The sequence below is a fragment of the Heterodontus francisci genome, chromosome 30 (genome assembly GCF_036365525.1).
Source record: "Heterodontus francisci isolate sHetFra1 chromosome 30, sHetFra1.hap1, whole genome shotgun sequence".
In the NCBI taxonomy this organism is placed as follows: domain Eukaryota; kingdom Metazoa; phylum Chordata; class Chondrichthyes; order Heterodontiformes; family Heterodontidae; genus Heterodontus; species Heterodontus francisci.
Window position 1 is genome coordinate 35,782,144 of NC_090400.1, and position 12,889 is coordinate 35,795,032.

General features: G+C 40.9%; 1 protein-coding gene across 1 annotated transcript in view; it reads right to left on the reverse strand.

Annotated features, from left to right (window-relative positions):
• Positions 1 to 12,354, reverse strand: part of LOC137346502 (apoptosis-inducing factor 3-like) — a 65,101-nt gene extending 52,747 nt beyond the window's left edge. Inside the window, exons 1-6 of the mRNA XM_068009970.1 lie at positions 12,105 to 12,354; positions 6,570 to 6,708; positions 4,398 to 4,507; positions 3,478 to 3,587; positions 934 to 978; positions 733 to 814 (exon numbers count right to left, since the gene is read on the reverse strand). Coding sequence (XP_067866071.1) covers positions 733 to 814; positions 934 to 978; positions 3,478 to 3,587; positions 4,398 to 4,507; positions 6,570 to 6,708; positions 12,105 to 12,129 — 511 coding nt within the window. The 5' untranslated portion in view covers positions 12,130 to 12,354. The remainder of the gene's footprint in view (positions 1 to 732; positions 815 to 933; positions 979 to 3,477; positions 3,588 to 4,397; positions 4,508 to 6,569; positions 6,709 to 12,104) is intronic.
• Between the last annotated feature and the right edge of the window lie 535 nt (positions 12,355 to 12,889).

Genomic DNA, 12,889 nt, shown 5'->3' on the forward strand with positions numbered 1-12,889 from the left:
TCCCCTTTGAAATTTAGCATCCTTGCGTCTGTCCTGATGAATGCCAGATGAAAAGCTTCGACAGCATGTTTATTTTTTCAAGCAATAAACAATGTTCTGTCTAAATTATCTTTGTACTGGGCAGATTACAAACTCCTGAGCACTTTTTTTGTCCATGGGCAGCTTAGATTTTAAAAAGGCACTAAACTATCAAAGTTACGAGTAGCCGGTTTATTTCAGTGCACAGTAAATTCCAGATTATTGCATGGCTACACACATGCGCACCTTAGGGGGAACACTGGATGCAAAGTGATTTCAGATAAACATTATCAAACTGGCTGCATAAACTGAGCACACTGAAGCCAGGCTGTTCCAACAGGTCTTCTACATTGGTTTGAGTTTACACTGCTTGCATTTTAGAAGTTCTTTGGGTTCATGGGCACATGTATAAAAACTTACTTTTCAATATTGTTAATGTTAGGTGAAAGCACATGCTCCAGCTTGTTCTTTCCTAACATTATCAATTGAAAAGAAGCTCCATACACATGTGCAAGCATACATGCACAGATTTCATTTGTTGCTGACCTAAAGTGCAATTCAGGGCTGGCAGTATAACTTGGGTCTGCTGGCTATGCATCACAGTCCACAGCAAATCAGTCACTGAAGACTACTGCAGCCTTGAAGTCATGAAAGACAGAAATTAATTTGCCTCAAACAGAGAATACAACTTTTAAATTAGTACATTAAACCTACCTCCACCAATAAGAAGAATGACACCTTTAACCACTGCTGACCGGCTGACCATGTGTTTGGTTCGTTTGTTGAATTCCAAGACCTATTTAAAACACACACAATACTGAATTCTATTTATAGGCAGACAATCAAATTAGTAAGAAAATCCTTTTTTTTTTCTCCAAAGTTTGCCTTGAGCCATGCAAAAAGAAACTTACTTACTTCGGAACTTACGGATAAAATAACCTTGCCATCCTGAACATGAACCTGTGGAAATAGAAACAAAGACAATGTTAAGATTATAAATGAACAGTTTTGTCTAGTGCACACATCACACCAGCACAGAAAGGATACCTTTCTGAAGGCTTTTATCTACCTATTTTATACATTAGTTCAATTTATTCAGTGGTGCTCAGATTCCATAGACCAGACATCCAATAATAAAAGCACAATGACAGGAAAGTCAGTCTTTTTGTTTTAAGAAAAAAAAAGACTGATCATATGAACTACACAAGACATTCTGGAAAATATTTGAAGGATAAATTTGAGCCTCACACTATTGATGGTGTGCAGGAATGATCTTTCATTCATGTAAAATATAGTCTCAAATGGGTACCCAAAATTTATAGCCTTTCATGGTCCTCAAAAGACACTTTGTTCAGACTTCCAGGTTGGATTGGAGCTCAGTTTACTTTCTGGCAAAGCAGAGAAACCAAGACAGAACTGAAAGCTATATGGGCAGGAGGGCTGTGAGACAGACCATTAGATGTTACAGAAAATCCACAGATACTTTATCAGAGCCAACAGCACTCAAAACTATTAGGTTGAGATTTGACAAATTATTTCTGTTACTTAATTATTGAGTCAAACAGCCCAGGAAGGTCCCAGGTTTGATCCCCCTTCCATGCAGAGATAGCTGATTAAATACGGCCATATTGGGGGTGTTGCAATTGTGAGCATCCTGTGTTATAGGGGAGGAGAATTAGCTAAGGTTCATGCAACTAATTGCCTTACAGCAATTCTGCTAAAAAGTGCTTGTCTGTGGATATTGTACCAGTATGGGATCAAGCCTGCTGTAACACCCCACACAGTGAAGTAACCTGCCAATACTTACTGTGCAGGGTTACACTTGAGAAAAGGCAGAGTTTGCCGACAATGCAACCACTACATGGCGCACTACTGGCACAAGCACAATACAGCCTCATCCACTGAAACATCACTGTCTAAGAAGTCTCAGGCAGCTGCCAGTAATAACGATGGTGCAGCTGAACTTGTCACAAAAAAAAATGAAACCCAAAGCCCCTCAATGGCAGCGATCGCCACCCCCACACCATCACCCCACTCCCTCCTGCCATTGTGCTTCCCTTCGTCGCTCCTTCACGTGCCCATCTGCTTGCTGCTCAGTCCTTGCCTTCCCTCAGCCACTCGTTTCCACCCTCCATCAGCCACTCGCTTCCCTTCTCTTGTCCATTCACTCCGGCATCACCCCTTGCCTTGCCACTTCGGGGCTCGTTCCCCGCACCCCCCTTCGGTGGCGCAGCAGGGAGCGATCGGCTAAGGGAAGGCAGTGGCAAGGCAGAATGGAGCAGGAAATTGAAAGCGCCGATTGAAGCGGAGATGGCGGGAAGGAGCGAGTACTGTTGAGGGGAATGGAGCCAGCCATTGCATGGTGATGTCAGCGCACGCATGCTAACATTCATACTGGCAAATGTTCGCACACTGATGATGTCCACGATCGCTCTGCGTTGTCAGGAGTCACTGTGCTTGAAAAATGGCCACTTGGGTGAAAAATAGGAGGGCTGGCATCACACATGGAACTATATCTCAGAAAAAAGACAGCATCTCAATGAGAGAAGGGGAAGACTGAAGAATCTTTGATTTATGTATTTTATGATCTGTATCGAAGATTGATCACTGTATAACCCAGGAATGCTTCCATTCATGGCAACAGTCCTGTAACTAATGGCTGATTGGAATACTCCTTAAATCATTCACAGTAAAGCCCTATAGCAGTCCTCAAGTACCTGTGAGCAAAAAGTTTTGCCCTGGGACAATACTTTAAGCAATACATTTTACTTGTGGCCTGCCTCAGTGCAAAATTAATAACTATTATAAAATTTATTACATTTCACTGCGAGTGTGGCTGGTCTGATAGATTGAAGCTAGGTAGATATTTGGTTCTGTTTGAAACAGATTGAGTTTGGGTTATATTCAAGTATGATTGATAGTAAGAAATTTTGTAAATGAATCAATTGGTCATTATAAAATGCTACTTTATTTGGAAATTTCCAACAAATCCAAAGTTTTCTACGTTTGGACCTATGGTAGAGGAATACTAAGTTAGCTCTTTTTGTATTATAATCACAGTGGAAGCTTTAGTGTGAAGTCAGAGTTTATCCTGAATGGGTAAAATGATCCTGCATCGCTTTTAATTGGATCAAATATGCTGTGAGAGAGTGATTGCCAAGAGAATCTTAACTATTTCCACTGCTGTGTAAAGATATAACCATCCCTCACTGAAGATCTTCATGTATCACTCCTTGGCCCCCAACCCCAAACATCACAGAATGAGTCTTCATTCGAAATCTTCAACTGCATAGGCATGGAATTTAATCATAAAAGAATGAATAGAATTACTTTCAATTCAAATTAGCTAAGCTTCTGGATGTTAGCTGCAAAATTTAATTATGTAAACATTTTTGTTGAAAATTAAATAGTTCTAGTACCAATTATAGAAATCAATAAAGACAACATTCAAAATTGCACCTTAAAGCTTTGTAGTCCATCCACACAAGGAAACTCTTCAATATCACCCGTTTTTATATTAAAACATGCGCCATGCCTGGGACAACGAACCCTTCCATGTGCGAGAACTCCTAGAGGTACAGGAAGATGGGAGATAACCAAAAAACATTGAAACAAATGTCAAACGCAAAATAGGCTTTCATTTCAGAGTGTAAACGTATAAACAGTGGACCAGCTTGGCTCAATTGGTAGCACGTTTGCCTTTGGGTCACAAGATTAAGGGGATGAGCTTCAATTATAGGGACTTGAGCTCCCAATCTCATCAGACACCCGTGCAGTACTGAGGCAGCGCTGCTTTGTCAGATATGCAGTCTCTCAGTTGAAGCATTAAACTGAGGTTCCGTCTGCCTGTTTAAATAGCGCCACAGGAGCTTTAATGTTCAGAAACGGAGTATCCTGGGCAACATTCCTCTCAACCATACTACTGAAAAGAGTTTCAACTATTCAATCATTTCATTGCTATTTGAGGGAGCTTGCGGTTTGTAAAATAGTTGCTGCAATTGCTGGTATTTCAGCCACTGCACTTCATTTTGAGATGTGACATAACAAAAACAAAGTTTTGTGGCACTTAAGTACCAAGTAGGGGCTTGGTCATTTCCCTACAGGACAGGTAAAATCATTGAACGACTTGCTCTAGAGATTTCCCTTCATTAGTGAAGTACCCATTTTGGGCAGGCTGTGAGAGGTGTGGCAACCACCATCAAGATCAGAAACTCATACATGGGGAAATGGAGTACAAAATTTCATTCTGGCAATTGGTGGTATCAGGTTAGGGTTGACATCATTGACATAACACCCATAACCCACATAATGTATTTTAAAATTACTGGTCTTGTAGTATGACAAACAATTTAATGTCTATGGAATACAATACTTTTTACCTTTTACCAGTGGACTCCCATAATGAGTACACAAATGTCCAATGGCACTAAATTCTCCATTACTTTTGATAAGTAGTACCTTGCGGTTTTTTATTTCAACTTCACGCATCCTATGTGGGACAACAGAAGTTAAAACTGATTAGTTGCTATTAAATACCACTGGAAAGAATATCAATCAAGTTAATCAAGTTTAAATTTCCCTCTATCCTCACATTAAGAAATCAGGTTTTAATTTTGTTGGCTGGAAGAACTTTGATTGCAATGAGTGTAGTTTAGTTCGAGATGGAGGAGTTTTCATGGAAAAAGAAGAGCGTGCATTTTTTTTTTTAAAGTTACAAAAGTAAGTGTCGCAAGGGAAATTAAATGATCATATCCAATTATGTAAAAATTTCCTGTGAGAAAACACAAAACCACTGCTCTAACATATCCCAATTTTACACCTTGTAGTCTGACAATTCACTCATTTGAGTATCGAATTTCAATACAAACTAGCCACTCTTACCAAAGACATTACAAATCCTAAAAGTTATTTGATAATTAAAAAAAAAAAAAAATTTAGGACACAATATTTAGTAAATTCACTGGCAACTTTTATCTAAAAAAGGTAGGACGACATTTTACAGTCCCCCCTATTAAGAAAATTCTTAAAACATTTCTTACTTAAGATTTAACCACTCAATGAATGATTAAATAAGATGTGGTTCCGGGATTTGCTTTAACTTTTATCTAGAGTGTGCAGAAATTCCTAACAATGCCCTTTCATGATAAATCAGTTGTTGGCTCACTCATCGTGATTTAGGATCACAAAGTAACATGCTCTGTAGGGCAAGAGTTCCTGGTTATGGTTGTTAGACAACAAAAATGGTTGAAATGCAAGACTGTAGCATGGCTGCTCTCAGCAGCCTTGGCTTTGATAAAAAGACTGTCTGTTGATAATGCAACCACCAGGTGGCACAGTACTTGCACATGCACAAATGCAGGCTCTTCAACTGGAACGTCCATGTCTGCGATGTTCAGGCAGTTGCCAGGATTAAAGATGGCACTGCTCAATTTATCACAGGAAATGCTTATGGCTAGATTGTTATAGCAAACTAATTGTACATTAAGTTGGATGGAAGCCGGTAATATCCTACTATGTAGTTATCGGATATTATATGTAATCCTCAGATCCATTTAATATTCCAGTAACCCTATTAAATAAAAAAGGAATTTTATGATTGAATTGGAACCCCAATCGATGGAAAAGAAAATCGGGCAGAGTATAAAATGTGCTGCCAATTTGTTACTGTGATTCGTGTATGTGACTGACTTCACCCGAACACAGCTACTAGCTCCTGCCCCACCTCTTTCTCTCCTTCCCCCCCCTTTATGGGGATGGGGTTCCTATGAACAACTAAGATGAGGTTGCCCTGGGCTTTTGGGGGTATCAGGGCCCCCACCACTCCAAAGTTTCAGCCTACATATTTAAGCCACGATAATCCAGCCATTGTGGTGTGGGCAGGCATGATTGGCTGCAAGGAACCAGCTGGTCTATCAATTTTATATGTTCATCTTCACTAGCTCACAGGAGGTGGGTGATGATCTGGGAAATGAACCATGGACTGAACTGAGGCATGGAGCAGGTTAGAGGTTACAAGCTGAGGTTTAGGTGGACACCAGACCAATAGATCTGAAAGATAGCATGGAACAATGAGATCAGTCACATAGACCAATGGGATCATAGAAATAGAGCTTGTGATCTTCACCAAAAAACAGATAAAGACAATTGTTTGTAACAGAAACTAAATATGCTGCCTTTTATTCTCCTCCAGGTGGAGGGGAGCAATCAATAGCAGCAGTATCCAAAAATATAATGGTCCTTTACTTTGAAAGTATTTAAAAATAAGATTTATCTGCTCAATAAATAATTAGATAAGGGGTGGTGCAGAGATCTGCAAAGCAGTTTCACTTACTAGGATATAAATTGCTGCGCCTGCTATGCACTTCCCATTTCCCTTCAACAATAAAAAAAAGTTTTCTTTGGGGCAGTAGGAAGGACAGACCATTTTGGAAACATACTCTCCACTCCCACAATACTGATCAAATACAGTAAGGCAGTCTGCAACTGATTTTTCTACTTAAAAAGGACCTTTCATATTTTGATGACTGCAATTATAAAATACCAGCACTTACTCTTCATCTTGCATGTCAGTAGCCAAACAAACCTCTTTTTCAAATATAGTTGGTTTCTTTTTCACTTTACTCTTATGCACATGTTGGGCAAATGATTCGTCGTTTTGAGCTTCAGAACTAGGAAGCGTGGGAAGATTGACTGTATTGGAAAAAAAGGTAGGCAAAAATCATTCAAGTTCACCACCCTTTGTAAGACTACAGGGACAGTTGCTATGCCATCTCCAGATATGAGAACCGTACTTCAGTAACGGACATATTAGTGATTAGCTTTCCCTTTTAAAAATATTACTGGTAATGTAACTGTTAAAAATAGCACTTCAAGCTGAATTACAAATAATTTAGAATCTGTATTTGAACAATAAAGTTAAAATTCAAAAAAATGCAACTCGGGTTTTGGAGGACAAATACTATCCATTAGATTTACTTGTACAAAGAATTATTAACCTCCAGAGAGAGTCTTGCTTAGCTTCCTTTCAGTGTTAAGTCAGGCCCCGAAACAGAATTCAGGCTGTATGGAGCTGAAACTGCAGCAACACTGCCAAGGCAAACTGCTTCACATTGACACCAATATTGGAGAGAGTCAATGCACCAAATTATCAGTAACAAGACAGGCAAACACCAAATTCTTCCTGAAGTAGACTAGGGAGGGGACATTGGTAATGAGCGAAGAGTACTCAATTCTGAAAATTCCCTACATAGTCCTTTTAAACACAAAATTAATGCATATGAGTGGAAGTCAGATACCATTTGAACCAAAGGGGACATCAATTTCTCACTTTTAATTTCCTATCATTTACTTTAGCTGGTAAAGCAACAAAATGGCTAATTATAGCCTTTCAACAGTAGGGATGGACAAAAAGTTCATACATTTTAAAATATTTACTGCTGTAAAACAATAAGAGTAATTTAGAAATGCCTCATGCTGCCAGCTTAGTAGGGTTTCCAATCATTGTCACTCTCTCCCAGATCAGTTCAGGAGGTTTTATTTAAAAAAAAAAAAAAACAGGTTTATCCTCAAATCTTACTGTTCTTGAGGATGAGATGTGGCTGAGTAGAGTTTAAGATTTTGAATAGCTGGCTGACAAGCATGTTGGCAGAGGTAATGATTTACAAATTATTTTTGAAAATGCAGCTTTGCAGGAATAAAACTTTAGTTTCTCTGTACAGATCAGCTATAAAAGATCTTAGGAGGAGCTAAACTTACTGAAAATAGTCACGTATTAAAATTTGCTAAAGAACATTACAAGAAACAAGAATCTAACCTCACGGCATTAGTAGGTCTGAAAACTGTTTTTTGGTCCAAATGGAAATAAAGAACTACATCACAAAAACAATCCAAGGAGGAAGAACTTAAACTTTTCTTTTAACCATGAGCTGTTATTCAAAAGGACAAGGTACTAAAGATCCACAGATAAGTTTTACATGGTCTTAGTTCCAAATGCAAGCTTACAATTTGATATACCAAGTGCCTTATTATTGTCCACTTGCAGCAAATCGCTATAAACAAAACCAGTACACTTTTTTTGGACATTTGCCAATGGGATCAAATAAAAAAGTAAATGTTGTTTGGTATAGGTGGTTTTATTAAAAAAGACTCATGTTGCAATAGAAGTAATTTTCCAATGCAATTATGCTATACTGCAAAATTAGGGTTTAGTTGGCTTGCCACCACTATTAAAGCTCTGGCTTGCAATTCAAGTGGAGGTTGCAGCTATACAGAAACATTGTTCAAAATTACTACTGAATTAATTAGTAATGAGTGAGGAAGTCCAATTAACTTATAAATGACAGGAATCTTTCCCACAAGCACAACTTGTTATGTAAACTCTATAAAGATGTGAAGCTGAACTGAAGGGCAATTAAAGTTCAGATGAGTTATTTATTTGAAGTCAGCAAGGAATGCCACAGAATCCCAAAACCTCACCCGCTGTACAAGTTCGTCACTTTCTCTCCGCCCACGAGAAGTTTTAGCAACTCCCTTCACCCATACACCGTGATTATCCACATCAGCAGCTTGAAAACAGAATCGTCTACCCAGTCTTTACTCCTTCTCACCACCACCACCCCCCACCCCCCCAACAAATCAGCAGAGATAATGGCCCATCACCAAAGGGAGTGTAAACCCACTCCATTCAGTAAAAGAATACCCGATAGAGCTGAGATTTTCCTAGCTGTGAACACAAAAATCCATCCTCATCCAACCCTCCTCCGAAGCAAAGACCCCAAACACCCAACAAATGGAGTTCTTCTTCTTTGGTCTCCTTGTCTCGAGAGACAATGGGTAAGCGCCTGGAGGTGGTCAGTGGTTTGTGAAGCAGCGCCTGGAGTGGCTATAAAAGGACAATTCTAGAGTGACAGGCTCTTCCGCAGGTGCTGCAGATATGATTGTTTGTCGGGGCTGTTACACAGTTGGCTCTCTCCTTGCGCTTCTGTCTTTTTTCCTCCCAACTGCTAAGTCTCTTCGACTCGCCACGCTTTAGCCCCACCTTTATGGTTGCCCGCCAGCTCTGGCGATCGCTGGCAACTGACTCCCATGACTTGTGATCAATGTTACAGGACTTCATGTCGCGTTTGCAGACGTCTTTAAAGCGGAGACATGGATGGCCGGTGGGTCTGATACCAGTGACGAGCTCGCTGTACAATGTGTCCTTGGAGATCCTGCCATCTTCCATGCAGCTCACATGGCCAAGCCATCACAGGCGCCGCTGGCTTAGTAGTGTGTATAAGCTGGGGATGTTGGCCGCCTCGAGGACTTCTGTGTTGGAGATACGGTCCTGCCACCTGATGCCAAGGATTCTCCGGAGGCAGCCAAGATGGAATGAATTGAGACGTCGCTCTTGGCTGACGTACGTTGTCCAGGCCTCGCTGCCGTAGAGCAAGGTACTGAGGACACAGGCTTGCTACACTTGGACTTTTGTGTTCTGTGTCAGTGCGCCATTTTCCGACACTCTCTTTGCCAGTCTGGACATAGCAGAGGAAGCCTTTCCCATGCGCTTGTTTAATTCTGCATCGAGAAACAGGTTACTGGTGATAGTTGAGCCTAGGTAGGTGAACTCTTGAACCACTTCCAGAGTGTGGTGACAGATATTGATGGATGGGGCATTTCTGACGTCCTGTCCCATAATGTTCGTTTTCTTGAGGCTGATGGTTAGGCCAAATTCATTGCAGGCAGTCGCAATCCTGTCGATGAGACTCTGCAGGCACTCTTCAGTGTGAGATGTTAATGCAGCATCAGCAAAGAGGAGTTCCCTGATGAGGACTTTCTGTACTTTGGTCTTCGCTCTTAGACAGGCAAGGTTGAACAACCTGCCACCTGATCTTGTGTGGAGGAAAATTCCTTCTTCTGAAGACTTGAATGCATGAGAGAGCAGCAGGGAGAAGAAAATCCCAAAAAGTGTAGTTGCGAGAACACAGCCCTGTTTCACACTACTCAGGATTGGAGAGGGGTCTGATGAGGCACCACTATGCTGATTTGTGCCTTTCATATTGTCATGGAATGAGGTGATGATACTTAGTAGCTTTGCTGGGCATCCAATCTTTTCTAGTAGTCTGAAGAGACCACGTCTGCTGTGGAGTAGAGCTCCACAAATCCACTTTGAGCAAAGATTTCTCATTCGGGAGCAGAGCCCCCTCTCTCCCAACCCCCACTATGCAGAGATCTATGCCACCACCCACAGAACGAGCAGAGATTTTGGCATAATATTTTCAGCAATAACCAGAGACGAGAAATCAGATTTCCAATTTAAGAACTGTTAATAATAAAAAAAGGAGGTCAAGTGCAAACCACAACATTTAATGCCTGACCTTCTCTATGAATGAAGGCAAGAAACTGAAAGGCCTTCAAACAATTTGTACGGGAAATTTTTCTCTCTCTTTTAAAATAAAACAAAAATACTGCAGATGCTGAAAATCCAAAAATATAGACAAAGTGCTGGAAATACACAGCATGTCTGGCAGCATCTGTGGCAAGAGTGAGAGAGACAGACGCACACACACAGTTAACATTTCAGGTCTGTGACCTTTCATCAGAACCTTTCTTTCATCAGAGTTCTGATGAAAGTTCACAGACCTGAAACGTTAACTATTTCTCTCTCTCTACAGATGCTGCCAGATCTGCTGAGTATTCCCAGCACTTTGTTTTTATTACCACCCAACTTCTCCCCTATCCACAATTCCACCCTCCTCCCCTCTACCTCACTCTCTCCAGCCACAAACCCTGTAGAAATCAGCCGTGGTCTAATGCCATGAGCCCCTTTATTAAATTCTGTTTCTCCCTTTCCTCATCTTCCTCTCGCCTCGCTTTCCCCATGCACCAACCCTCATTTTCTTCTCCGTGTCCTGTCTCCACCTATCCCCCTCCCCCTCCATGACATTTGACGCCTGCTTGACCGGATGCTGAGTCTCGGTCTCAACTTGCCGCTGTGCAACACCTTGGGAGACCCACTAGTGAGAAATAAAATCAGTATCACAGGATACAACATAACATTTCATATTCACGCGGCAATGAGCTTTAAATCAGTTTTACCACTGCGTATCTAACGTATGGTAAACAGTTTATATATTTTTAAAAAAAGGACACAACTCAATCCACGCCCTATTCGTGACACTGACGACGAGACAGTTTTACTCTTTGTAGATTCAGAGGAGCTCGCTGCCTTCAGATGTAAACCTTAAAACATGCACAGATAATTCGTTGAACAACAGACGGGCTAGTGAGCAGAACCTTAAGTGCTGTGTTGGGAGATTCGGTTGAAGCGCTTTTCAATCTAAAAGCACGCCTGATTTAATTTACACAAGTTAGCACTATTCGTAACAAAATCCGAATATTGAACTTTAATCCCATATTATGGACAAATTGCGAAGTATAATGTATAGTGCATTTAACTTGCCTAACGGAATGGGGCACATTTAAGATAGAAACATAAATAATTAGTATTAAAATACATGACAGCTCCCATTTTTACTGTCAGTGCCACGAAGGCGTGGATAGAGTGTATCGTGTTTTCTTGTTATAAATTGTTTATCATACGTTATCATACTACGCAGTAGTAAAACTGATTCACTGCGTGAATATATGAAGTTATATTGTATCTTGTGATACTGATTTTATTTCTCACTAGTGGGTCTCCTAAGGTGGTTGCACAGCGGCAAGTAAAGTCATTTCGGTTACTTCACTACGTATCATTTCACTCCAGTCAGCATAATGATAATCTGCCCAGTTCATCTCGAAACAGGACACAACGGTAAAACTTGAATTAAAGTTTTATCAGTAGAAGGAGATTCAACATTATGGAATAAAAAGCAAAATAGTGCAGATGCGGGAAATCTGAAGTAAGAGAAAAAGTGCTGGAAATACTCAGCAGGTCTGGCAGCACCTGTGGAGAGAACAGAGTTAACGTTTCAGGTTGATGACTCCTTATCACAAATCTATGTAAACGCTTTGAACCATAATTTGGTTCTTAATTCAGCGTGAAACTTGTTTTTCCCCCTGACATCAAATTGTCAGAAAATTGCCTTTCTGGTTATTGGCGGTACCTGATCTGGATTTGATTGCTCCCATCGTGTAGATGAAATTGGCTTGTTCGAGAAAAGGAGCACGGGCGCAGGTGGAATGGTGAACCGCGATGCACCGCTTCCTCTTGGTGCCGGCGGATTGCAACGAAGTCCAGTCCTGCTATGACTGCTCAAGAGCAGCAGTGAGATCTGAAGTGAGGAAGTAAATGGTCAACAGCTTTTAAGTTGCGAATCATTCGCAGAGCCAACGCCAGCGTCCAGCCTGAACCCAGTCTCAACAATCAGCCAATATGTAACATGCCGGTCTCCTAGGAAACGCCACGCCACGCCACGCCACGCCCCTCCCGTGATGTCACGAGCTGTCACTGCCCAGACCGTGGGATACTAATAAGACCTCGCAGTTCCTTTTATCATCAAATCGGAGAAACATGGCAGCAGCAGTCATCACTTTACATTGCAATGCCTTATGTGCATTCCACAATTCAAACTACCAGGGGGATATTTGGCTTTCCATATACTTCAGTTTATGGAACTGGACTCCCATGAAATTCGATTTTTTAGCACCAGTTTATGAATTAATTAAGCAATCAAGATATTAAAATAATAATCTTTGTTCCCCCTTTTCCTCCCCCGCCTTCAGAAGGTGAATTTTTCCTGCTGGATCAGTGAATTCAACAAACACATGGATCTCGAATCTATCGTTTACTATTGTGCCATTTGTATATTTACGGAGCCATATTTCTGATCCCACCGCCCCCGCCCCCAAAACGCTAATGTTGTTCAATGTCATAAACATGCACCGACCT